Source organism: Eptatretus burgeri, chromosome 1, assembly GCF_056783735.1.
Source record: "Eptatretus burgeri isolate ZD-2024b chromosome 1, Ebu_testis_v1, whole genome shotgun sequence".
Classification (NCBI taxonomy): domain Eukaryota; kingdom Metazoa; phylum Chordata; class Myxini; order Myxiniformes; family Myxinidae; genus Eptatretus; species Eptatretus burgeri.
Genome location: NC_140961.1, coordinates 39732709 through 39760694, shown reverse-complemented (window position 1 = coordinate 39760694; position 27986 = coordinate 39732709). Strand labels below are relative to the sequence as shown.

General features: G+C 42.3%; 2 protein-coding genes across 11 annotated transcripts in view; one reads left to right on the top strand and one right to left on the bottom strand.

Annotated features, from left to right (window-relative positions):
* Positions 1–27986, top strand: part of LOC147034304 (SAM and SH3 domain-containing protein 1-like) — a 137544-nt gene that overhangs the window by 75631 nt on the left and 33927 nt on the right. For 8 of the 9 annotated variants that reach the window (XR_015057886.1, XR_015057885.1, XM_085880291.1 and 5 more), the window contains 3 exons: positions 5569–5655; positions 5852–5957; positions 10743–10924. Coding sequence is in view for 7 of the 9 variants with exons in the window: in XM_085880291.1 (XP_085736417.1) it covers positions 5569–5655; positions 5852–5957; positions 10743–10924 (375 nt within the window). In the remaining 2 variants the exon portion in view is untranslated. The remainder of the gene's footprint in view (positions 1–5568; positions 5656–5851; positions 5958–10742; positions 10925–27986) is intronic. The other variant, XM_085880283.1, reaches the window with a different exon arrangement.
* PIGV (phosphatidylinositol glycan anchor biosynthesis class V) overlaps positions 5834–27986 on the bottom strand; it is a 105220-nt gene continuing 83067 nt past the window's right edge. For both annotated transcript variants that reach the window (XM_085880331.1, XM_085880335.1), the window contains exons 7-8: positions 6434–6499; positions 5834–5969 (exon numbers count right to left, since the gene is read on the bottom strand). In XM_085880331.1, coding sequence (XP_085736457.1) covers positions 5933–5969; positions 6434–6499 — 103 coding nt within the window. In that variant the 3' untranslated portion in view covers positions 5834–5932. The remainder of the gene's footprint in view (positions 5970–6433; positions 6500–27986) is intronic.

The following is a 27986-nucleotide window of genomic DNA, read 5'->3' as shown; positions in this document are numbered from 1 at the left end:
CAATTGTCTAATCATTGAATATCTGCATTGTGAATGTGCCAGTTTGTTGCGGCTCTCCTGCATTCGAATAATTTTAGGCCAAAAACATCGGAACATATTAAATCTAGCTGAGATCAATTTGGTTAGTATGTGACGGCAACCTCAGTATAGATGTGTCAATGCTGCATGAATACAATAGCATACCGGGTTATCAAAAATATTAAATATAATAATTGTGCCCCCCCCTCCCATCCAGTTCATATGCCCCCCTTAATACTGAGCCCTGGCTACGGGCCTGCTCCCAATTATGCTGATGATAAATAAACAAACATCCAAACAAACAGACAGAATTACTGACAATAAGGGTCACCTATTTCGGCGACCAAACAAACACACAAACAAACAAATGGAGGTGATCAACATACTTGTCAAAATGTATATATATATATATATATATATATATATATATATATATATATATATATATATATATATATATATATATATATTGCCAAGTAATAATCTCTATATTAATACTGAAGGACCAATTTTGTGCTCCTCCTAGCGGTCGCGTCACGTTTTTCTCGGTACTGTGACCTGGACTGAAAGAAACATGGTACCTGCAAGAGTGCATCGCACATAGTGGCAATTGTCAAAGTTCAACTCTGAAGCAGAATAAACACTTTTCGTTTTACATTCGTTTACATGGTGACGTGTGACGTCACCGCTGAGAGGCGTCAGGACGTCATGACATCATCGGTTATTCGCTGACGCCATTACGTCCGTCGTCAGAACGTTACTGCTGAGAGGTGTAATTACTAATTCCACTCCTCGAAAATAGCGTCTGCAATGTAAAACCCTCTTCTGCACATGCTGACTACCTCAGAATGTGAATTTGACACAAAAAATGTAACAAGAAACATTGTACAGTAGACGCCGTTTATAAATCCACCATGGGACCACGCCGTGTTTGGATTTATTAACCGTTTGGATTTATTAACCGTTTGGATTTATTAAGCGGAGAACCTATTTTCAGCCACCTACTGGAAAGATAAGACAAAAAGCGAATGTCGTTAAACACTGCTTTATGCGACAAAAACATTGATTTATCAAACGGTGACAAGGGGATTGTTCAAAAGAATCTCTCCAAGGTCGCTTGCTTGGGAGGGAAGGTTTTGCGCAAATGTTCCTTTATTGAATCCGTCACGTGGCGGAAATCGGGATGGGCAAAACCTGAGAGCTGCAGTCCCCTGTCCAATTTGGCGAGTGTCGTCCACATCTCTGCCGCTGTTGGCATCGGCTCGGGTTCGTCGTCGCTTTCTTCCCTTGGCTATTGGGATTCGGGGTCGGAGGGATTCGAGCGGCGGCGGGATTCGAAGTCCGTCACCAGTTGCTGTTGTTGTTGTTGGTTTTTTCACTCTGCGGCAGCGCATATACTACATCAAGCTTTGGTTGAGACCGCGCACGTGCCAAGCAGGTGGATTTATTAAACGGCGGATTTCTCGATGTAAAATTCCGTTCCAACTCATTTTGGTCACAATCAGCGGCTGGATTTTATAACTGTGGATTTATAAAGCGGTGTCTACTGTATCTTCTATCTTCTATCTATCTATCTATTAATACTGAAGGACCAATTTTGTGCTCCTCGCGGTCGCGTCACGTTTTTCTCGGTTCTGGGACCTGTACTGAAAGAAACTTCGTACCTGTAAGAGTGCATCGCGCATAGTGGCAATAAGTCAACTTTCAACTCTGAAGCAGAATAAACACTTTTCGTTGAGATGGGGGCGAGAAGTGAAGAGGCGGGGGCGGGGGATGAAGAGGCGGGGGGCAAGGTAAGCAAATTTTTTGGCGGAGGTAAGCAAATTGAAAGCGGGAGACGGGGGGGGGAATGGGGCGGGGGCTGGGTTGAATGAGGCGAAGTAGAGTGTGAGGGGGTGGACAGGGGTGGACAGGGGGTGGGGGCCCAGGGGCAAGTGGGGCGGGGAATCAAAAGACGGGGGGGGTGGGGAGTGAAGAGGCGGGGCTGGGGTAATTACATTTTTGGGCGGGGGTAAGCAGATTGAATGGGGCAGGGGCGGGGGCAAGCACACCCTGTCCAGTCCATGTCCCTCGAGTGTGTGTGAGCTGGTGAGGGTGGTTGAATGAACGGAATCCGTCTGTGACGGGGTTTCAGCTAGTAATAAATTAATAATGTCAAGCAGACAGTGCAGTGTCCAGGTATCAAAAAGTTAAGGCAAATAGAATATTAGGATTGTCAAGAGGGGCTTTAAGTATGAGTCGGAGAAAGACGTGCTATAATGGTGGAGAGGCCTGGTTGGTTAAGCAACATCGAGACAATTGCATTTGGCTTTGGACATGTCATTGTCGAAACGATTTAGCTGTATTAAGGTTCAACATCGATTAACTACGATCTTTCACAAGCTGTCTGCTCCTCTTTGTGAGGAAGGACTACAAAAAGCCCAACAGCTTATATTACACATAAGAACAGTGTTTACATAAAATAACTGTAAGGGCACTCTGTAGAGGACATACCTCCGCCAAGCTGAATCGTTTACGTTTTGTATCCCACTGATAGGCCCGATATGGATTCGGACCTGAACTAAAATTTAATCAGCTTGTTCTTGTCACCGAATCAACTCATCCTCCAAGTTTCGTCCGAATCCGTCCATACCTTTTTGAGATATTGTGCGATATGTCGTTTTAGCATTATCACTCAATGGTGAAGAATCAATTAGAATTTTTTTTTTTAATCTTGTATCCAGATTCGGATTCGGGTCCACATCTTCACCAAAATCAAACCAATTCGTCTTCCTCACACACCCAACCCGTCTACCATATTTCGTCCAAATCACTCCATAAGGCAAACTACCGTCTCCTCTCCGGCCCACCTTTGGTGACGGCAGTAACTGGAGAATTCAAAGAACACCACAACTCACGCAGTCTTGAGAAAATGGATATGGGAAGGTTCCTTTTAACTCCTGATTTGCATTTCTGAGCACAGTCTACATTCGCTGTCTTCTTCCAACTCTTTTCAGAACATTCTGCCAACTCCTCTCGGAAAAACTTATGATTTTGGAACAATTTTTGAGAAAAGCGTGTACTTCAACAAACATATATTTTGGATGAAGTTAGCCCTGTGGTTCCATCACTAGGTGCATCCAATTTTGTCTGAATCTTGCTGTTTCTACTTCCTCCAATTGCGTGGCAAATTTGATTGGTCGAGACAGCATAATTTTTTTCCCAATTACTGCTAAACTGAATACTTTTGGAGGTGCAAACAAGGAGATTTATGCTCTTTCATGCTCTAACATAGAATTCAATTTAGATGAAATAAAACATTTTTTAAGGCTGCAGAAAAAAAAGGTTAATGCAGTCTTTTACACCACCTTATTTAACACGTTAAATTCGTTATTCATGCCTGTTGTTTGTGTCCTTTATGATGTCCCTAAAAACATTAAGTTTCCTGTTTGGAATTAGTTTCAATTTTTTTTTTGACTGCCAGACAGACAGACAAACTGTATCAATTGCTTCATGAATGTGTGCATGTGTAAGTATGAGTGTGAGTGTGCATGAACGTTCAGGATGAGATTCCGTACAATTTGCCAAACTCAGAGCCAAGGTACTGCTAAACTGAAGGTTCTTGTTCCGATTCATTTTTAGAGTTTCGTGTTCTACAGTGTTCAAAATGCAAAATTGAAATTAAATAAAGTAGTTCCTCTATCATACAAATAGACTGATGGACGGATAGAGTGAACCAATTACTTAATCCCGCTTTGCGCTGAGCGTGAGGGGTAAATAAATTGCTGAGCTCAGTGAATCCAGTAAGTATAAAACCTCAGATGGTTGCTGCTTCTGGAGGATTTTGCTCTTGGGTGGTGATTTTGACCATCAGATATTTATCTTCACAACAGGCCACCAAGAAGCTATCCTTTACATTTGACAAGTTACTTTGAATGCCACTTCAAGCTTATTGCAAAACTCAGCGATATGTGTGACAATTACGAACAATAGAAATAAAACAGTTTAGTAACTGTTGATGCAGAGAAACGGCCCGGGTTCAATTCCCGTGCACCATATGCATTTGCCCTTTGTCTCTGAATGCCCATGTACATTGTTGTCTACTTTTTGTCTTTGTCTTGCATGTGATATATGTCTAAGTTCTTCCATGAGCTTTAATTCAATGTAGAATATTTTTAACCATAATGAGTGTACTTATTAAGCCTGGTGTTGGCTTAGTGGTTAGGGTGGTGGCTTGGGATCCAAGGGTCCTGAGTTCAAGCCCCGTTGGCTGCTGAATTAACACCAGGGGGTTGACTCAGCCTGTCATCCTTCCGAGGTCGGCGAAATGAGTGCCAGTGTACTGGTCCCAGTGTATGCCCCGGTTAGAATAGGTGTACCATATCCCTGTGTGTCGTAAGAGGCGACCAGGGTTGGCGTCAGGAAGGGCATCCGGCCATAAAACATTGCCTCAAGAAAAAGCCAAAACCCCTGCACAGCAGGGAAAAATGGCTGTAAAAACGGTCATTTTTTTTTTAATGAGTGTACTTATTGTTGCAGTATATAGACACGTGGGGTTGAGCCTGACTGTCTTTTGTTAAATGCGTCAAACTGAGCCAACTAGGTCAGGTATAGGAACAGTAACTATATTGAGCTATAGGATTGGTTTTAATACACAATGTATTCTGGATTAATTTATTTATTTCAGGTTGTAGTGCTCTCTGTATGTTGTGAACGATGATGAAAACTAGAATACAGTATGCAGTAAGTGCTTTTAATTATAGATGCTGTATTCATTCATGGTGTGGCAATAAAGTTCCAGAACCACATTTATCATACTAAAATAAGGCAATTGGCTGTTTGTGTGTGCACATCTGATGATTATAGAATTGAAAACGGCTAGGTCGATCTTTACCAAATTTCATACACATGCTCAGGGTACCCAAGGTCAGGTCATGGACACAAAATGCAAGTGGACTAACTACTGACCCCTGCCAGAGAGAGGGGGTGTTGAGGGTGAGAAATTATGCCATTTCTGAGAATTAAATCCTCTCGCTCCCAGTGCGGGTATTACTAGTTACTCTAAATATAGCAAGCATCTTAAAGGCAGCACATTCAGTTCAGCATATCATGGAATTGCGACAGACTGCCACTGGAGAAGATCTTTCTGAATAAGTAAAGAATGTCCATTGACCCAATGCTATTGCACAGATGCTTGTTCATTTTTTTTTTTATGCCCAAGGGAGCAGGAAAGTTTTACAGGGTGATGGTAAGGGAAACATGAAATATCATTGAAAATATGATACTTTGTTAAAAAAAAAAACTCAAGCACAAAGTATTGCTGTGCACAACACACCGGTGTTGATTAGACGATAATTCTGAATAACAGCTTCTGACCTTCGACCCCAGCCATTCCAGCAAAGCAAATTTTTCTGTTTAGCAAACATTCTGTGAATAATTTGTTGTCGAACTTTATTGCCACATTGCATACCATCAATGTGCACTTTTCTATGTGGATGAACTTATGATCATAGAAGGTGCAGAGCGCCGTATTGGTAATTGTGTGCTCCAGTTACCTGTGCATTTGTGTAGGCCGGCCTGGGTCGAAGGGTCCGCTCTGTTCGTGAGTCCTTCCGCCGCACAGTGAGCCGTCTGACGCGTGGAAATTACGACGAGCTGGTAATTCTCTCGATTTCTGCTTCACTGTCGAAGCTGTTTTATTAAACGGTTTGTCTTCTCAAACCTCAAGGTTCACTCCAAGAGTGTATGTCATTGTAATGAAAGTTTCCACAATGAAGCCTTGTTTATGGGCTTGCATGGTATTGTACTTCAATGCATTGCATTAGGCTGCAATAAATCTCGTTTTTGTTTTCAGACAGAGAGCTCAGACAGGACACCACTCTGTCCACCGACAGAACGTCCATCTCCTGGCCCCTCCAGTAGCTCCTCTGATAACCTACACTGCTGGGATGGCTATGCAGGTATGTGCTGCTCTGTTGCATCCATCATAAAGGAAAAAAAATCACACCATTACTAATTATGCAATTATTCAATAATTATGATCAATATAATGCATCAGTGCAGCATCATCTTATATCTACCTATATAAACCACAGTTTGTATTTGTCTGTCCCCCTTCAGAAGGACGATTTAAGAATGGTTTTGAAGGCCAATCTTTTAACATGACTGTGTTTTCATTTCAGTCTATTTTTCAAGATTATAAAAAACTTAGAAAACATTTTTCATAAAGAGTAATGACGTCTCTTCTATTGGAATTGTAGATGGTGGCTTACAAACTGGGCCTCAAGGGTGGTGTACAGAAATGCTTAAAAAAATCAATACAAGGTGTCGGGAGGTGAAATTCACTGCATGTGATGTGTAATGCACGCAGAGTAAAAGGAATGTTCATTTACGTCTGTAGGATGTCGAATAAAGAAAGAAGGTTGTAAAAGCACACCTGACACTAGGCCAAGGCTTCAGACTTTGGCACACTCGCGAGGCTGTACGGTCAAAACGAAATGTCCTAGAAGATAAAGAAAATAGGGTCACATTTGCACATGTAATGTTTTAAAATATCGCCTTTTCTTTCTACGAAACATCATATCTTCCAGTCTTCTTGAATATTTGGAATAAAATAACTCCAACCCTTCATTTTTTGGTGTGTGTGTGTGTGTGTGTGTGTGTGTGTGTGTGTGTGTGTGTGTGTGTGTGTGTGTGTGTGTGTGTGTGTGTGTGTGTGTGTGTGTGTGTGTGTGTGTGTGTGTGTGTGTGTGTGTGTGTGTGTGTGTGTGTGTGTGTGTATGTGTATGTATGAAGACCACAAGGGGAAAATCAGAGATGTCAGGATGTCAATTTTGAAGAAACTGAAAAACAAAGTTTCAAGACTTTGGTGGACTGTTTAATAACTGTCATATAGATTTATTTTCCAGTAAAAGGAAGAGTGATCATTGGCCGATCAAATTAAGCATGTAGCATTTGCCAAGCTTCTGTGTTATTTAATTTAAGAGCAAAGAACGAATCAATGTTGCAAACTGACATCACTGGTTATTCCCTTGTTTAATAATTGCCATGCAATTTTAACCCAGGATGTGTCACAAATTTATGCTTGTTGGTTAGTAGCATACATTACATGACTTTGGTGATCACAGATTATTTTTTTCAACATTAAACGGTCATTGTTTTTTTTGTTTGATTGGTGTTCAACGCCATACTCAAGGGTATTTCGCTTATATGACGACGGATTCTCCATTTCTTACTCCGTACTACTTAATATGATGGAAAACCGGGAGGAAACCAAGGATAAACCACCCCCGCGATAGCCGAAGTCACCTCATGTGACTCCCTCATACACCTAAGCAGGTTGATTGGGCGGTGGGTACATCGAATGAGGATGGGAACTCAGACGCGATAACCATTAAGCCACGGCGTGGGTCCCATAAAAGTCACAATAAAGGTTTGACCAGGCTTGAACCACGATATGCACCAACTACGGAGCCCATGATATAACCAAATCGGCCATTGTAGTGCTCAGAGTTTATGCTGTGAAAGTTTTACAACCTTTCATTTTTTAGTTTCTCAACTCTGAATATTATGGTGGAACAGTTAACATGAATGAAAGGGAGATAACCAGGAGTAAAGTACTGACAACTCTGGGTTTCTACTTGTTCAGCTTTGACAACACTTGTTTTTTCATTGCACGGCTAAACTTTATACCATATAAATTATGTGACACCCCTGGTTATTTGTTAAAGTAATATTGTGAGAGGAAACCTTATGTTGCCAACTATTGGCAGATGCAATAACCCTGAAATTTATAAAAAGTGACATCTCTGGTTTTCCCCTTGTGGTCTTCATGTGTATGTGTGTGTGTGTGTGTGTGTGTGTGCGTGCGTGCGTGCGTGCGTGCGTGCGTGCGTGCGTGCGTGCGTGCGTGCGTGCGTGCGTGCAAAGCATAACATAGCATTCTCTTTGGTATATATATATATATATATATATATATATATATATATCTCTCTCTCTCTCTCTCTCTCTCTCTCTCTCTCTCTCTCTCTCTCTCTCTCTCTCTCTCTCTCTCTCTCTCTCTCTCTCTCTCTCTCTCTCTCTCTCTCTCTCTTTCTCTCTCTTTCTCTCTCTTTCTCTCTCTTTCTCTCTCTTTCTCTCTCTTTCTCTCTCTTTCTCTCTCTTTCTCTCTCTTTCTCTCTCTTTCTCTCTCTTTCTCTCTCTTTCTCTCTCTTTCTCTCTCTTTCTCTCTCTCTCTTAGTATTCCCGTCAGCGAAGCGATCGGTTATGTTGGTCCCTAAATATATGCTTAATTGTGGTAGTCCAATCGATGTACATTAGATCCCAGGCAAAGCCGGGTACCTTTTTGGGAGGAGAGAGGGAAAAGGTGGAGATGGGAATAGAGAGGGGGAGGGGTGGGGTGGGTTGGGAATCTGGAGGCAGGGAAAGGGGTGGGAGGAGGAACCCAGCACTGCCTGGCAACGCCGGGTACCTTTGCTAGTTATGAAGTCAAGGGTACATTATTTATATCAATCCCTTATTATCTTGCCAAAACGAAGTTTTTGCAAGATATGTTAGTTAGCTTGTATGTTTTTAATTTTTTTTATTTGTTTGTCTGTAATCACGTATAAAAAAATTCTGCAGAGCACAGTTATCATTGGAAATTTTTGTAACTTCGCATATCAGAGGCCTATAGAGGTCCCTTTCAGCACATAAAATTTTGAAGGTCAAGGTCAAAGGTCAAGGTCACTGTCACAAATCAGGGGAGTCGACAAAACCCTTATTTTTTGAGTAATTTTGATCGTATCGTCTTCAAACTTCATGGGAATATAGTTCATCGTCTGGCGCTCAGCTGATTAATTTTTGGTGGCGATTGGCCTTGACCTTCATGGTTAGCACCTAAGGTCAAACATATTTGACCCCAAGGTCAAATTTTCAAGTTTTAGGAACCATATCGTGAAGTACCTCAAATTGAACACCTCGATGAGTGCTTTCTTGATATGTCAAGCTTGAGACATTATGACGTCATTTGGTGACGTTATGAGGCAAACGCATATTTTTCATGGTTACTCTGTAGAACGATTCTCATCGGAATCTCTCGTAGGCAGATATTCCTCAAGGAGTCGCTCCTGTTGGATAGCAGCTCTGTTCACCTCAGTGTGACCTTAAAGAAGTCACACGTGGTCACCTTTTGGCAAGATACAGGTCACCCTGTGGTGACATTGGTTTATTTAGTTGTCCATGAAATAGCATTTTTAATTTGGTCAAGGTATAGGCCCAAATGCCTCGCTTTGAAACAGGTATCGTAGGATATTTATTAACAAGCTCATGTAGATGGGATAGCCGGCCGAGCTAATCTCATGCTTGCTTTATGACACAGCACCCATGTTGGTTCCACAGCAATGTGGGTTTCCAGATCAGGAATTTCAATCATGCAGACACTTCATCGTATCAAAGAGGACAATGATGAATTGTCTATCTGTTTACTGCAATCATCCTCCAACGCCAATTCAAATTGTGATTCGCTCTTGATTTGATAATTTTGATGGTAAATAACTGAGTTCCCTTGCAAGGAACTTTATTTCAGGAGGAGGCCATTCGGCCTATCAAAGCCTGCGCGGTTATTGCCAACCTATGGTTGTTTGTCCGTACTCTATCCTTTTTACAGCGCATGCGCTGTATACAATTGCACCGAGTTTGAAACGTCCCCGGCGTCATCTACCACGTCTCCGGTGGGTCCGGTGTCCCCCCGTCCCCCACGTGCCTCAAGACAGCCAATGACGGCCGTCCGGTAGATGCAGTGCATAACCTCGACGGAAATGGCGACAATTGACGGAAATACCCGAGTATTTCAATCGAAATTTGTGAAACTAATGTATTATATATGTGAAAACCATTTAATTTATTGCTTGACGGAAAAAAACGAAGAAACGCTCCCCTCATGTACGAACGAACGAAAGACGTCACTTCCGCCCACCATCGCATTTCGCGCCGATCGCCGAATGCTGAAAGCTAAGTTCTTCTTATGCTATCATTCTTTTGTGGCCCCCTGCCACGTTGTATCAAACTATTTCATTCCTTCTGTTATATATATAAAGGTGCTTATCACAATAATAACAAGATTTTTACATTTCAAATATTAAGTACGCTTTTTAATTGTTTTTCAACTGAAAAAGCATAAATTGCTTATTTTAACATTAGTGTACTCATTTGCTTCACCACACGTGCTGTATTGAAGGATTTCACTTGTTTTTTTTTTAATGTTGAGCATCAAGCAAGGAAGTGGCACATACCATTTTTAAAGGCTTTGGTATGACTCGACAGGGTTCAAACCGCCGAGCTCCCAGACTCAGATCAGATGCTCTAACCTTGAGACCACTTAGGCTGGTTGCCACCGATGTTATCACCTTCCGTGCTGATGCATTGAAAATGTTTATAATGTCTCGATTCTCTTTGAAATAAAGCCTTCATGGCTTGTATGAAAGGGGTGCACAGTGAGCACACTATGCGCAGCACATAAAGGTCGTTTTTATGTTGTTCTGGTCTTTCGTGAAGAGTAGGCAAGGTATTTCTGGTACCTTGGCCAATTTTCTGCCACCTTTGGTTTAACTTCAGTCCTGATCAGCGAGTTAATGAAAGACTTGAGCCAAATATATATATATTTTTTTCACCTAGTCAACCCCACAAGCAGGTGGTTATAGTTGAGGCCGTTAAAGTAATCGTGGCAGTCGTAGTGCTAATGTTGTTCTGATGCTGATCCAATCTAGGTGCACCGACCCTGCGTTCCGGAGGATCGTGGCTCCCGCCTGGATCACCCAGCGACCGGGCGAGTGATGGTGATGCTCAAAATGATGGTGATAACGATGATGAAGATGAAGACACATTTTGGCCTGCCTCCCCGATCACAGCTGAGATTCCATACATGGAAGTAGCTCCTGGCACAAAGCAGGTGCGTCGACTACTTCTTAATTTTTAAAAATAATTTCTCCTGAATGAAGGGAGGCTATCTACCTATTATATATGTAAAACGGCAGAATTTTTTCTTTTTTTTTAATTATGTGTACCCTTCCTCTCCTCGTAATCCTTTCTCCTCCTCAACCCACCTCTTCCACCTTTCATTCCCCTCTCCTTAGCCCTTCTCAATTGTCTTTTTCTCCAAATCCCATCACCCCCACCTCACATATATATATTATACTGTCGTGGCTGCTAAGTATGAATAAGGTGCCAAAATAAACGTACATGTTCCTGGATGTGATAACTATTGCTGACACCATGACCACCGTGGATGCACCATGTGCCCATCGTGCAGCCACCATGCATTGCCTTGCATGCATCATGCGCCCATTCTCTATTAATCACGTGCCCATCCTCTATTCATCACACGCCCATCCTCTATTCATCATGCACCCATCCTCTATTCATCACGTCCCGTCCTTTATCCATCACACGCCCATCCTCTATTCATCACGTGCCCGTCCTCTATTCATCACGTGCCCGTCCTCTATTCATCACGTGCCCATCCTCTATTCATCACGTGCCCATCCTCAATTCATCACGTGCCCATCCTCTATTCATCACGTGCCCATCCTCTATTCATCACGTGCCCATCCTCTATTCATCACGTGCCCATCCTCTATTCATCACGTGCCCATCCTCTATTCATCACGTGCCCATCCTCTATTCATCACACGCCCATCCTCTATTCATCACGCGCCCATCCTCTATTCATCACGCGCCCATCCTCTATTCATCACGCGCCCATCCTCTATTCATCACGCGCCCATCCTCTATTCATCACGTGCCCATCCTCTATTCATCACGTGCCCATCCTCTATTCATCACGCGCCCATCCTCTATTCATCACGCGCCCATCCTCTATTCATCACGCGCCCATCCTCTATTCATCACGCGCCCATCCTCTATTCATCACGCGCCCATCCTCTATTCATCACGTGCCCATCCTCTATTCATCACGTGCCCATCCTCTATTCATCACGCACCCATCCTCTATTCATCACACGCCCATCCTCTATCATGTGCCTGTCCAGTAGTCATCATGCGCCCATCATCTATTTATCACGTGCCCATCCTCTATTCGTCACGCGTCCGTCCCGTCGTCGTCACGAGCCCGTCCCGTCGTCGTCACGCGCCCGTCCCGTCGTCGTCACGCGCCCGTCCCGTCGTCGTCACGCGCCCGTCCCGTCGTCGTCACGCGCCCGTCCCGTCGTCGTCACGCGCCCGTCCCGTCGTCGTCACGCGCCCGTCCCGTCGTCGTCACGCGCCCGTCCCGTCGTCGTCACGCGCCCGTCCCGTCGTCGTCACGCGCCCGTCCCGTCGTCGTCACGCGCCCGTCCCGTCGTCGTCACGCGCCCGTCCCGTCGTCGTCACGCGCCCGTCCCGTCGTCGTCACGCGCCCGTCCCGTCGTCGTCACGCGCCCGTCCCGTCGTCGTCACGCGCCCGTCCCGTCGTCGTCACGCGCCCGTCCCGTCGTCGTCACGCGCCCGTCCCGTCGTCGTCACGCGCCCGTCCCGTCGTCGTCACGCGCCCGTCCCGTCGTCGTCACGCGCCCGTCCCGTCGTCGTCACGCGCCCGTCCCGTCGTCGTCACGCGCCCGTCCCGTAGTCATCACACACCCATCCCGTAGTCATCACACACCCATCTCGTAGTCATCACATGCCCGTGCTGCTATTAAAACATTGAAAAAAACATTAATGACAACACCATGTTCATTTCCACGACGCCAAAAACATTTTGCGAAATAACGATATTCATGCTTTGTCAATTTTTTTCAATAAGGATTGCATCACCTTGAAGACAACATTCTTAAAGAAAGCACAAAGTAAACACAACTATAATCCTGCACACTCTAGATAGGGTCAAAGTTCTTTCTTGGCCTCGTTTACCTTCTGAGTAATCAAAAGGCCATGCTGGGCAGAATCCTTTGTTACTTTATTGCACCAACTGCATTCTGGAGTCCAAAATGCAGAGCACTCAAAAATAAACTATTAGTCGGTCTTGCCATGATGCCAATGGTGTGACAATCGTTCCTTTATCAAAGCAATTTCCACAGTGTTGTTATAATTTAACCACTCCTGGATTGCTCTACTTGTATTGTGTTACTTTGCAGCATTATATGTATTTACTGATGACCCACTACCATTGTTATGAGGTTGAGAATTGTTAGAATATAAAATCATCTGCAAGAAAGAATGATTTGGCAATAGTGAGAAATTTGATGTGTGTAGATCAGTAGTTGCAGTCGATGGAAAAATAAAAAAATAAAAAAAAATAGGCTTTTGTGTGACGTTTAGGTTTGTGAAAACTTTGGACTGTTTCAGTCTTGTCTTAATAACTGTCCGTCGCTGCATCAAACGTCTCGGCATCTACCCGCACCACCCCTCCATTATTCTTTCCCAGGGTCTAACTGAAGGCAGATTTTTGGGTCGGCCTCAAATTTATTTTAGGTCAGCCACCAGACACTTTCAATGGCTTGAAAAATTCAAGAATAGCTGCTCAAAATATGTTTCTGAAAAAATATCCCTTCTTTGTTGAGAATATAACAAAACTATAATTTACTTTATTGTTAACACAAAGCAAAAATCAAAAATGTATCTACAGGCTCTGAAATTTAAGAGAGGGTTCGCCAAAATTTTGCATCGGCCTGGCCTGGCCTACCCTGGCCAAAACAGGCCTATCCACAGTTATGGCCATGTTTCTATCTCCATCTCTTCTGCCATCAGACTGCAAATAATTTCTGTGTTCTTGGTCCAATACGAGGTGCAGCTACATCGGTGTTTCTAATTTGATCGTTTTTCTCCTTTCTCAAAAATGTACATTCACTACTGGGAAGGCAATGACAAACCACCCAATGCATTTTGTTTTCTTTTTTTCTTTTTTCGGCTACCCCTCAATTCGAGGATGATAATTTCATACGAAGAGAAACATTACTCATCCCTGTCTGTCACAGTCTCTACGTGCCATCACTTTATGATGAATATGAGAGTGGTTCAGTGACTGCCAACTCCAGGAACACTTTGATTCTTGCATTCCATGATTGAGTGTGCTCCTTTCGGAGAGGCAGTCATTCATCACTTCAATGAAGAACAAAAACAAGACATTCAGGAAAACTGGAATGACGATCCAATGCAATGAAGTAGACTCACACGGCCTTTTAATCCTCCGTTGCCATTGGTTATCTTTGCTCATAAAATTTCCTGAAAGAAAAAGTGGCACGAGAGAGAGCTCACAGTGAATCGACTTGAGAGAGAGTGTAGATCCTTTTGACCAGGAGACAGGGATTTCACCATAATGTCAGTTTTTGTCTTGAAAACCCACCAGAGAACTACAGGGTTGTTCGCAAAGTTAGCTAACAGAATGCACAACCAGCTTATAATTGTTTATAAAGGAATGAGTACTTTAAAATGCAGAAACAAAATGATGGCTAAACCTCCATTACCCTCTCGGTGATCAAACTCGAAGCTAAACTGTTAATTTGCTCGATCACATTCCTGCTGGTCTTTCCTGCCACCGAGATTTTCCTTTAAGTTATTCAATGCAAGTCCCTTTTGTCAAACCAGGTTTTATACTGCCACTGTAATGACGGTCGACGATACTACTCTTAACTTGTCAACACTGAGTGCCAAGCAGTGCTAAATTAACTTGGTGGTTAATTAAGTGAGGATGGTTTAGGCCTTAGGTGGGTCGTGGATCCCCTTTGGTGGAGGAAATGCCACGAAGAAGCGGAAGAGTTGATACTTGATCAACCGACCGAATTCACGACGTCTCACCCTGGGAATTGTGGTTCAACACCAGCATTTGAGATAATCAATGCAGTTTTTTAACAATTTGAAATGAAATACAATGAGGTTGACGTACAGCACTGCGGTTTGACCACGCTGCAAATTTTTGTATGCCGGCACCGAGAGTCCCGTTGTTTCGACGGCAAATGATGCTTCTCCGTCTAATAAGGCATGGGGCAAAGGTAGCCTTTTTGTGAAGTGTAAAAGACTGATAGAGATAAGGCCAATAATAATAATAATAATAATAATGATAATAATAACAATTTCAAGCAGACAGTGCAATGTCAGGCATCAAAAGTTAAGGCAAGTAGAATATTAGGATTGTGTCAAAAACACTGACAGCCGTTCACCTTTTGATGAGATCATCTCACGATGCAGATATCCGATCTCACGACACATTGTCACAATCATGACACAGCCGATGTTACCTACCATTCCTGCCAATATCTATGTACCCCTCTATACTAATGCTTCTGGGTACCTCTCCAACTAAAATTTAAACTTGTCTGCTGTTTCTGTTGCCACTACCTTTCCAAGGGGTGACGCTGCTCTCAGTGCCGGGCAAGGTCCTTGCTTGGATAATTCTTGATGGGGTTAGCCACCATCTGCTTGGGTACCAGCACCCAGAGCAGTCAGGCTTCACACCAAAAAGGTCAACAATTGACCTTATCATTGCCCTTCAGGTCCTCAACGAACACAGACGAGAGTTTCTATAGGGGCTGCTTGCAGCCTATGTTGCAGAGAATCCTTGGCGATCGCTGGTTGGACTTTGTGTCCAACGAGCAGTTGCTGAGAGAGACTCAAATGAGTTTTGTTACCTGCATAGTATGTGAGCGTCAGCTGCGGCTGTATGGGCATGTGGCTCGTTTTCCTGACGCCCATCCTGCTCACCAGATTCTCTCAGAGAGGGAGCCTCGTGAGTGGAGGAGGCCAATGGGCCGACCACATTCCTCGTGGTTGCAGCAGGTTGACCGGCATCGCAAGGAGATGGGGATGGCCAGGCATCTGCCTGGGGGATGGCCAGACGGAGGCCCTGGAGTACCGGCGTAAAGTGGACGCAACACGCTACTGTGGCACATGCTCCCATACATGACCTAACCTACCTTTCCAGGGAGACCATTCCATGCATTAACAATTTTCTGAGTGAAAGACCCCAGCATTACTACCGTCCTGACTCTCCTCTTCTTTACTCCCAGGCTGTCACTGTCTATTTTACTGAAAAAATATATTAATACCAACTTAAGATTCTATACCCAAGCACAATATTACATTTATTGGAGGAGATATGAATGCTACAATAAGTAATAGAAATGCCTTCGGTTCAAGGACAAATCAAAATGGAAGACAATTTCAGAATGTTATTTTAGAAAACAGACTTGTCATAATAAATACAAAGTTCCTTAAAAGAAGAGGAAATAAGTGAACATTCCAGTCAGTTCTCATCTGGAGCATACTCTTCATTGGATTATATTTTAATCAGTAATAAATGGAATAATAATATTTGTGATTGTCAAACTTATAGCCGTTTCTCCAGCTTTGGGTCATATAATCATATCGTGCCTTGTAAAATTTGGTTGAGTGTTAGAACACAACCTAAACATTTTAAACAAGTGTTGCCGGGCACAACAAATCCCACCCATTTAAGGCATAAAGTTATTTTGGGGATCAAATTTAAATTTGATACATCCTTAACCTGAATGTTGATTATAAGGAATAGAATAAGGAATATTTTAGTCTTAGTTTGAAGTCAATTACACCATTTTTGACGAAGTTATGACCGTAAAATGATTTTGACCTTTCAAGGCCACGTAAGGTCAAAGGTCACGGTGTCAAATGAAAGCCTATAAAGGACTTCATATATGTCTTCCATAGTAAACACGCATATTCCTAACCTTTTGATTTATAATGGAAAATTTGTAATTTTGACCGATGACCATGACCCCAAAAACTTCGGATCCTACCGATCTTCACAAATATACATTTTTCACTGTAGGAATGGGTAGGATTATAAGTGACAAATATAATAAGGTTCACTATAAGCTTAGTTTGAAGTAAATCAGATCATTTTTGACGAAGTTATGAGCGAAAACGATTTTGATCTTTTCGTGACCTTGACCTTGACCTTTAATCCAATTGGATCCAAGTTACTGGGGTTGTCCAAGGTTCATTGCCCACCTGTGGATTAAATTTGATAGTGTTTGCTAAAGCCGTTTTGCCGTAAAGTTGCTGACAGACAAACAAATAGACAAACAAACACAAACAAACCGGATGATTACAATAACCTGCTCCCTCCCTCCGGGGACGGGATAACAAGAAGGGCACTCGGAGGAGCGCATACCTCTGCTCTGTTATGCCGGATCCACGAGAACATGTCTGGCCCAATACATTTTGGAAACGTCACACTATATATCGCTTTTGAGCCTGATCTCTCCATGGTGAAGAATCACTTAAGAAAGTCTAGTAGTTGGATCTGGACTCGGATCTTCACCAAAATCGAACTAATTCGTCCTTGTCACGCACCCAACCTGCCCACCAAGTTTCATTCAAATCCATCCACAACTTTTTGAGATATCATGCTATATATATATATATATATATATATATATATATATATATATATATATATATATATATATATATATATATATATATATATATATATATATATATACACATATACCTCCTTCACCTTCGGTGGTGGAGCTAAAAATGGTCCTGCAATTGACTTGTTAAGTTTGCTCGAAAATAAAGACCTGTTACATCATCACTCAAGAGGATAAAAACAGATTCAATGTCTTCGGTGAACCAGCCTTGGTGGTGTAACTTTTAGAGTGTCCGCTCTGAGTCTGGGAGGTCGGTGCTTAAGCCCTGTCCAAGTCACACCAAAGACTTCAAAAATGGTATGTGTTGCTTCCTTGCTTGACACTCAGTATTTAAAAATGATAGAGAATGGACTATCCTGGAATGGCCTACATGTCTCAATTCATTGAATAAAAAATGATTCAGGCAGCTTACCAACAGTTAGTTGTTTTTAAAATTTATTTCAAAACATCACTTTCACTTTATTTTAAAACACTCCAAGTGTTTTACAGACCAATCAGCCTTCTCCCAATCATCAGCAAGGTTATGGAATCCATCATCGCTTCAGATATTAAATCCTTCCTCTTCTCCAATGGCTTGATTTCCGATCATCAATTTGTTTTCAGACCAGATCACGCCACCCTGGACTTGCTGCTCCTGCTTTCCCAACAATGGATGGAGGTCCTCGATGCCAGACATGAGATCAGAGCCATCTCCCTTGGCATACCGCGTGCCTTCGATACGGTTTGCCATCCCACCCTACTCACCAAACTCTCTTCCTATGGTATCCAAGGCCATCTCCACTCATGGCTCGCAGACTTCCTCTCCTGTGGCAGCCAACGTGTGGCCATAAATGGAGTTCTCTCATTGCCTCTTCCTGTCCAGGCTGGAGTTCCTCAAGGCAGTGTTCTGGGCCCTGTTCTTTTTCTGGTTTTCTCTATTTTCCAGAGAGTCTGAGAGATCATTGATGAAACAATGATCTCTTAGACTCTCTGGAAAATCCCCTTTATCACTTTGCTGATGACTCCACCCTCTGCCGTACCATCTGTCATCCTTCAGATCGGCAAGCAGCAGCCTCTTCACTCTCTGCAGATCTGGATAAAATCACAAGCTGGTCCAACAAGTGGAACATGTCTTTCAATCCTGACAAATCTCGCACTCTCATTATGTCTCTCCGAAAGAACCGTTTGGTTCTTTGTGCCTCCCTTAATTTAAATTGGAAACGAACCTGTAGTTTAGTTGTACTTTGGCTCTGAATTCGTCCCTGATCACACATGTGCAGAGAGAAGTGAGATCATTTTTTTTTTACTTTGTCTGCTCATCTGGCAGTCAAACAAAATTTAAAATCACTCCAAACAGGAAAGTTACTGTTTTTTAGGATGTTATAAAGGACACAAACAACAGGCACGAATGACTAATGTAATGTGTAAAATAAGGTGGTGGAAATGACACTGCATCAACAGCGGAAAATTTCTGATTTTTTTTTTTTCTGCAACCTTTAAAATCTTTATTTTATTTCAATTGAATGATATACTTGAACCCTGCAGAACACAAATCGCCTTTTTGGCACTTTCAAAACGCTTTAGTTTTGCAATACTTGGACAAAATATTACCTCATTTTACATCATCTCGACCCATCAAACTTGCTGCCTGCCCATGTTCTTTTTTTTTTCTCAAGTCTTCGCGGGGTAAGGTGTTCTATCAACTCTTATTATTATTATTATTATTATTATTATTATTATTACTAGTACGTGCCCGTATTAAAAATAAATAAATAAATGAATATTCCAACCGCGAGCAAGAAACAACCACACAGGCCGTTTCTTCGCTCTTGCATGCCCGTACGTGCGTGGCCCGGAAGTTCACATATCACAGTTACGATTATTCGCAATTTAGGTTTTAATGGCCAATTATTCAATTAGCACAAACGTATTTTACCTTTTCACAATGTCGTCGCAAGGAAAAACAAAAAGAGAAGAGAAGAGAAGAGAGAGAAAAAATTTACTTCCTGGTTCGGAGCATACCAGCACTCTGATGTTACCGAAATTTATGCACCGTCTAATATGAAAATGATCATAACTTGGGGCATTGTGTTTATCTATAAATGCGCATAAGAAATCGAGAAATTATTAGAATACACGAAGTCATCACTCTCCGGAAGCCCGTACGTTGTAACCTGTAATGGGGAACGCGGCTGAGCTTCCCTTCCCCCATCGGCCACGCCCACGTAACAACGTGTCTTGTCATTGGTTTGGTAAATAAATGGCCATAACTTGGGAAGCGCTTGTCCAATTAATATCAAACCTTGAAAAGGCACATCCTCAGGTCCCCAGCAATATACCTGGCAAGTTTCAATTAGATCGGACCAGTGGTTGTCGAGAAACAGCGGTCACACACACACACACACACACACACACACACACACACACACACACACACACACACACACACACACACACACACACACACACACACACACACACACACACTGCTGGAATTATAGATTATTATTATTATTATTATTATTATTATTATTATTATTATCATTAGGTCATCTCTTCGAGCATGACCTAATAATATGGGTGTCGATGTCCTTCGATCCGTCTGTCCGTCCGTTCACAATGAAGTTGAAGCGTGACATCTGGTCATTAGTAATCCTGATAGAGGTCGATGAGACGTACACGATGGTATGACTTTCAAGGTCACCGAAGGTCAAGGTCATGAGGCCTTTAAAGTTGCGAAAATGACGATTTTCAAAATCTATCTCCTCCGACATTTCTCAAGCAATCTTGAATTTGATTGTGGCATATGAATCTATGGGACAATATCTAAATTTGGTCGGGCTGGATTTTCGATATTCGCTTTCGTTTTCGCATCACGTGACTTCAAAGTTGGCCAAAAATCCCTCCTGACCCGAGAACACTACACCCTAGTAACAGGAACTCATGTTTGTAAAGGTCGTTTTCGTGCTTGGTATTCGTTAAGGCCTCGGTCACATTTGCTCTACGGCGAGGATATGGCGGCTGTACGCCCCCTGAATTGACAGAAACGTGCAGCGGCCGCAGAGAAACTGAGGTGGCCTCAGGGAGGCCCTACGCCATTTGGCTATATTTTACAAGCCGTAGGGGTTGCCGTGGAATTATAGCGCGGAGTTACAACTTTTTTTCATTTCTACGTTCGCCGTAGCAATTCGACAAGCCAAGCTATGACGTAGATGTGTTCCACGTCGACCGTACGTAGGGCGTATGGTGGGCTTGCGTTATTCGTGCGGCTGCCGTAAGCTCTTCTCAATGAAAAATGAATTTTCCCAACCCCCCCAAAAATTACGGCGGCCGCACTATTTCCACGTTCACCGTACGGTGGCCTTGCGGTCTGTGTGACTACCTGCGGACAACGCAGGGTCGACACTTTCATCAAATTTCATCACAAATGAAAAAAACAAGCAGTCATAGACTGGTACTTACGAAATCGTCAACTTGACCTCTGACCTTGTCTAATAAAAGCTGTCTCTCGAGAGAAGGTAGCGACGCAAACCAGAAGTTTCTACGATGATTCTGTACCAAACCATTAAAAATCGAATGTTTTGGATGTTTGACCTCACTGTGACCTTGACCTTTGACCGATTTTGACCAAAATCTAATCAGCGCTAGCCACCACCCTCCTGAATCACGTGGTGTAATTTGACAGTGGTAGCTTCTTCCGTTCTCGAGTTATCATTTTTTTGGATGTTTGACCTCACTGTGACCTTGACCTTTGACCGATTTTGACCAAAATCTAATCGGCGCTAGCCATCACCCTCCTGAATCACGTGGTATAATTTGACATTGGTAGCTTCTTCCGTTCTCGAGTTGTCGTGCCTAAAAACAAACAAACAAACTAACATATAAACAAACAAACAGAAACGGAAGTCATCAATATACTTACGAAATCTTTAGATTTCGTAAGTAAAAAACATCACAAATGCCCGTCGCCTTGCGTGCACCTTGCGACTGCCTTGAAAATTCTATGGCCGCCGCAGCGATGCCCTAAGGTCACCGTGCGACATCAAATCAAAGACCGTACGGCACCCCCACGTTTTCGGTCTCCACGATTTCCAGATACGCCGTGCGCCTCCCCGAAAAATAAAAACATATGTGACTGCTAAATTGTGTGACCGTGGAAATACTGTGGCCGCCGCATAATTGCTCGTGGCCGCAGATTTTTGAGACCCCACGGCCGCCGTGGCAAATGTGACCTTGGCCTAACTCTCGGTTTGTGACTCCTATTATATAATCTGCCTGCCTACCCATAGCATAGCTTTTTAGGTACCCACACTCATAGCCGAATGTCCCCACCAAATCGGCAAATCGCCATAGGTCTAGGTCATAGAAGCTATCAGAATCGAAAAATATCGGATGGCATATCGTTATGTGTTTAATATACGTCAAAGCGCTGGAAAACAATAGAGAGATCTCCATTGTTTTCCAGCACTTTGATATACGCCATCCTTCCTTAGACACGAATATTGATCGGCAGCCGACACGACGGGACAGGTGTCCAGTCATATGAAGTTTTTACGGTGTTGTTGTGTTTTTGATATTTCCGGTGTTAAGCACTGCTTCGTCAAATAATCGCCATGTGCGATTGCGATATTTCCGGTTTCCTTCCGCGTTTATCTTATGTCGTACACATATAAACACTATTCCTGCATATAGTGCACAGTCATCGGTTGTCTTAGTCATCGGTTGGTCCGGTGGAGTCCACTGGAATATTCTAAACTTAACGAACAGAACTGTGGATAGTAAGAGTGAGTAGTGTGGTGTCGCCAGTATTGTTGTTGCACTTTTTATAAGAGATTGGAAAACAAAAAGGCTAGGCCTACGTATCTGCCCATCAAATTCACTGACTGACTGGTTTGTGTCGTAGTTGTCTGTCTGCCATTTGCTACTGTACCTACCTGCTCTACTACATAGAGTGATAGTGATTATACCACTTACTTCTACGGACTCTTGGCCATCTACCTACTGCACATTATTTGACGGACTCGTTGGCATTAGTGCAGAGGAGAGTATAGTATATAAATTTGATGATTGGTGTCCAGTGGACAGCTACAGCTGTGTGGTAAGTCAGGAAATAGACCCTATTCGGCTCTCGTTTCTCGCAGAGATGACCGTCACTCCCGCACGGGTGCATTTTTTTGATTATCAATTTTAACCTGCCAATGGAATTGATGACCCATACAACAGGTATGGCGTTTTGGTCACAGCAGCGATTGGCAATCCTGAGGTTATTTCACCCCCAAAAAATCTGTTATTTGGGAGGTCAACACTGACTGCAGCCAGAGTAAACGCTCATAAAATAGTTAAAATCTACCAAGAACAGTAAAATAAGTTTGCAGTGAAGAAAGCAAAAATATAAAAACAAAACAGATGATGCATCTGCGACAGCACAACTATGCATCTGCAAAATAAAATAGAGCATTAACAACTGTGCTCTGAGCCAACAACACAAAACTGCACGGCAGGTAGTTAATGAATCACTGGTAGAAAACACAGCAAACAAAGTGGTTTAAAAGGGGAAAGTGCAGAAGAAAGAAAAGCAAAATAGTGAAGCCACTTCATGGATCTCCTGGGCAAACCTATTGTGACAAACCCTGATTCAGGAAATTGTATCCATAATATAGAGGAGCCACTTCAAATTCAAAATAGTCCCATCACTAACTGAAGAAATGATAGAAGCATCAAAACAAATGAAAAACTGGAAAGTACCTGGAGTGGATGAAGTGTGGAAAACCTATTGCTTTATCGACGAAACCCTGGAGATGGTTAGTAGAGCGTTTAATGGAGGAGCCGTTCCGGATGAATGGGAATGCAGTTATATCATCGCTATTCCAAAGCAGGGCAATCTTGTTTTCCAACAAACTACCCTAGTATCAGTGTAATCCCCACTGCTGCCAAGATATAAAATGACATCATCTTAAACATAATTTGAGGACACATTGGGTCAATCCTTCAGCAAAGTCAGAATTGCATGGTTCACGCAAGGTCTACCATCTCACACATTCTTGTCTTGAGACTTGTAATCGAAGGTGTGCTTGATCCAAATGGTCAATCCATCACAAGTCTGATCGATTTTTATGAAAGCTTTCCACAGCAATTCATCGTGGTAAAATTTGATTTTTTTTTAATGCCCGTGGCATTATGCCATCAATTATTGAGGCGATCTATGTCCTTCGAAGCAGTTGTTCGGTCTAATAACGGCAAAACTGATGCGTTTGACATTTCATCTGGCGTACAAGGTGAAACACTTGCCACATACTTGTTTATAATTGTGTTGGAGTATGTAACAAAACGTACCATAGGGCGAAGGTGATGTAGCATTTGGATTTACAATCTCACCTCGTAAGAGTAGAAGACATCCTGACAAGCTCTTAACTGATATTGTCTTTGCTGATGACATTGCTCTGCTTTCCAATACAATACAAGACAAGCTCAAGAGTGCTTCTCCAGAGTCGAGAAAATTATTTTTTATTATTATTTGTTATGTGTTGTTAAACACACACATAATAATTAGAAAATTATTATGTGTGTGTTTGTTTGTTTGTTTGTAGGCACGATAACTCGAGAACGGAAGAAGCTACCAATGTCAAATTACACCACGTGATTCAGGAGGGTGATGGCAAGTGCTGATTAGATTTTGGTCAAAATCGGTCAAAGGTCAAGGTCACAGTGAGGTGAAACATTCGATTTTTGATGGTTTGGTACAGAATCGTCGTATAAACTTCTGGTTTCCGTCGCTACCTTCTCGAGAGACGGCTTTTATTAGACAAGGTCAGAGGTCAAGTTGACGATTTCGGAAGTACCAGTCTATGACTGCTTGTTTGTGTGTTTGTTGGTCTGTCCGATTGTATCCAGCTAAAACCACTCAACCGATTGTTCTGAAATTTTCAGAGGTTAATGTCACTGATCTCGCTCTGGTCCCGCATTGAAGTTTCGTAGAATTTTTTCGACCGAAAAGGTCTACATAGGCCAACAGGCCAATTTGAGCCAAATTTTCTAAAATCCTCAAATTGAATCCTCAAAACTTGAAATTTGAAGATGATTTTCAAATCAGGTCAGGAATTCAACTACCTATTAATTTTGAGGTCAACATAGACCAAAAGGTCAACATAGGCCAAATTTCTAAAATCCTCAATCTAAATCCAACTAACTTGAAATTGAAGAGCATTTTCCTATCAGGTCACTGAATTCAAATACCTATTAATTTTGAGGTAAACACAGGCCAAAAGGTCGACATAGGCCAATTTGGGCTAAATTTTATAAATCCTCAATTTTCATCCGATTGACTTGAAATTTGAAGACCATTTGCATATCTGGTTGCTGAATTCAACCACCTATTAATTTTGAGATCGTCGTAGGCCAAAAGGCCAATTTGGGCCAAATTTTCTAAAATCATCAATTTTCATCCGATTGGCCTGAAATTTGAAGACCATTTGCATATCTCATCGCTGAATTCAACCACCTATTATTTTTGAGGTCACCATAGGCCAAAAGGCCAACATAAGCCAAATTTCTAAAATCCTCAATTTTCATCCGATTAACTTGTTTTTTGAAAAGGATTTACATATCAGGTCACTGAATTCAACCACCGATTAATTTTAAGATCAACATCTGCTAAAAGGCCAATTTGGGCCTGATTTTCTAAAACCCTCAATTTTCATCCGATTGACTTGAATTTTTAAGACCATTTGCATATCAGGTCTCTGAATTCATACACTGATTGTTTTTGAGATCGACATCGGCTAAAAGGTCAACATAGGCCAAATTTCTAAAATTGTCAATTTTCATCCAATTGATTTGAAATTTGAAGATAATTTACATATCCTGTCACTGAATTCAACCACCTATTAATTTTGAGGTCAACATTGGCCAAAAAGTCAACATATATTCTGAAAGGTTAACATATGCCAAAAGATCAACTTGGACCGGATTTTTAAAATTGTCAATTTTCATCCAATTGACTTGAAATTTGAAGAGGATTTACATATCCTGTCACTGAATTTAACCACCTATTAATTTTGAGCTCACCCTAGGCCAATTGGTCAACACGGGCCAAATTTCTAAAATTGTTTCTAAAATTGTCAATTTTCATGATTGACTTGAAATTTGAAGACCATTTGCATATCAACTTACTGAATTCAAGCATGAATTGTTTTTGAGGTCACCATAGGTCAAAAGTTCAACATAGGCCAAATTTCTAAAATTGTCAATTTTCATCCGATTGACTTGAAATTTGAATAGGATTTTCATATCAGCTCACTGAATTCAACCACCCATTATTTTTGAGGTCAACATCAACCAAAAGATCAAAATAAGCCAAAGGTGAACTACTTATAGGGGCAATCCTTACTATAATTCATGGACCGGTGTTTGTGTGTTTGTGCGTTTGTTTTTTTGTCACGCTACTCCTCCTACAGTTCTGGCGTGATTACATCCACACGGCTTATTACATAGGATCAGCATGATCCCAATTAATGTAGTGGGGTGTTTTTATCCCCCGCCGCGTGGCGGAAGGGGGATATTGTTGTCACCCGGGTCGTCAGTCCAGCTGTCCGTCCGTCCGGCTGGCTGGGCGTCAAGATTTATAGCTGTGAGTGCGATAATTCATAAACTGTTCGCCATATCGATTTGAAATTTGGGTCACACATGTACCACCTGAAAAGGAAGAACCCTATTGATTTTGGGCGTGGCCGGATCCAAGATGGCCGACTGGGGCGGCCATCTTGAAAAAAATGTTTTTTGTAATAAATGGAAAACCGCTTATCTGATTTCAATTATTTTTTTGGTTACTACGTTCCTCACCCTTGGGGAATTTTTTCCAACATGGTTCCGTCTGTCCGTCCGGCTGGCTGGGCGTCAACATTTATAGCTGTGTGTGCGATAACTCATAAACTGTTCACCATATCGATTTGAAATTTGGGTCACACATGTACCACCTGAAAAGGAAGAACCCTATTGATTTTGGGCGTGGCCGGATCCAAGATGGCCGACTGGGGTGGCCATCTTGAAAAAAATGTTTTTTGTAATAAATAGAAAACCGCTTATCTGATTTCAATTATTTTTTGGTTACTACGTTCCTCACCCTTGGGGAACTTTTTCCAACATGGTTCCGTCCGTCCGTCCGGCTGGCTGGGCGTCAACATTTATAGCTGTGAGTGCGATAACTCATAAACTGTTTGCCATATCGATTTGAAATTTGGGTCACACATGTACCACCTGAAAAGGAAGAACCCGATTGATTTTGGGCGTGGCCGGATCCAAGATGGCCGACTGGGGTGGCCATCTTGAAAAAAATGTTTTTTGTAATAAATGGAAAACCGCTTATCTGATTTCAATTATTTTTTTGGTTACTACGTTCCTCACCCTTGGGGAACTTTTTCCAACATGGTTCCGTCCGTCCGTCCGGCTGGCTGGGCATCAACATTTATAGCTGTGAGTGCGATAACTCATAAACTGTTCGCCATATCGATTTGAAATTTGGGTCACACATGTACCACCTGAAAAGGAAGAACCCTATTGATTTTGGGCGTGGCCGAATCCAAGATGGCCGACTGGGGCGGTCGTCCGTCCGTTCGGCTGGCTGGCTGGGCGTCAACATTTATAGCTGTGAGTGCGATAACTCATAAACTATTCGCCATGTCGATTTGAAATTTGGGTCACACATGTACCACCTGAAAAGGAAGAACCCTATTGATTTTGGGCGTGGCCGGATACAAGATGGCCGACTGGGGCGGCCATCTTGAAAAAAAGTTTTTTGTAATAAATGGAAAACCGCTTATCTGATTTCAATTATTTTTCAATGGCGGGGGATTCCCCATCTATGATGGTATATTTATCTTTGCCGGTGGTCTTGGGGGTGATGGGGGGGGGACACAAATTCTATATGTAAATGTGTGTTGTGCAGCGCCATCTCCAGATGGGGAAGGGTATTGTAAGTCTCTCCCATTTAGACTTTAGAGGGCAGTATTCCTGTCCCCACGTTTTCCAGTGCTTTGAGGTGTTTTGAATTGTAATCAGTAGGAATGTTTTTGCTTCATGCATGTAACCCAGGTTTTTTTTTGTGAATACAGAGCTGTCAGTTGCCTAAACACCACCCAAATAAAGGTATGCACGTCAGAAGAACGTGTGCATGCTCAGAACAAGATTGCATGTTGGGCGAGTACTCTGCTGGTCTCTAAAATCCTCAATTTTCATCCGATTGACTTGAAATTTGAAGAGGATTTGCAAATCAAGCCACTGAATTCACTACTGACTATTTTTTAAAGTCAACTTAGGCCAAAAGGTCAAATAGGCCAAAGGTCAACAACTTAGGTAGTATTTCTAAAAACTTCAATTCTCATCCGATTGACTTTAAATTTCAAGAGGATTTGCATATCGGTCACTGAATTCAACCACCAATTATTTTTTAGGTCAAAAGGTCAACATAGGCCTAATTTCTTAAATTGAGAGATAATGCCAGCAACGATATACAGTATATCATGTTATCTCAAAATGTTCTGGACGAGGTATGACAAAACTCGGTGGATGAGTTGGTTCGGTGAAAAGAACAAGCGGATTGGATTTTGGTTCAGATCCAGCCCATCAGTGGGATAC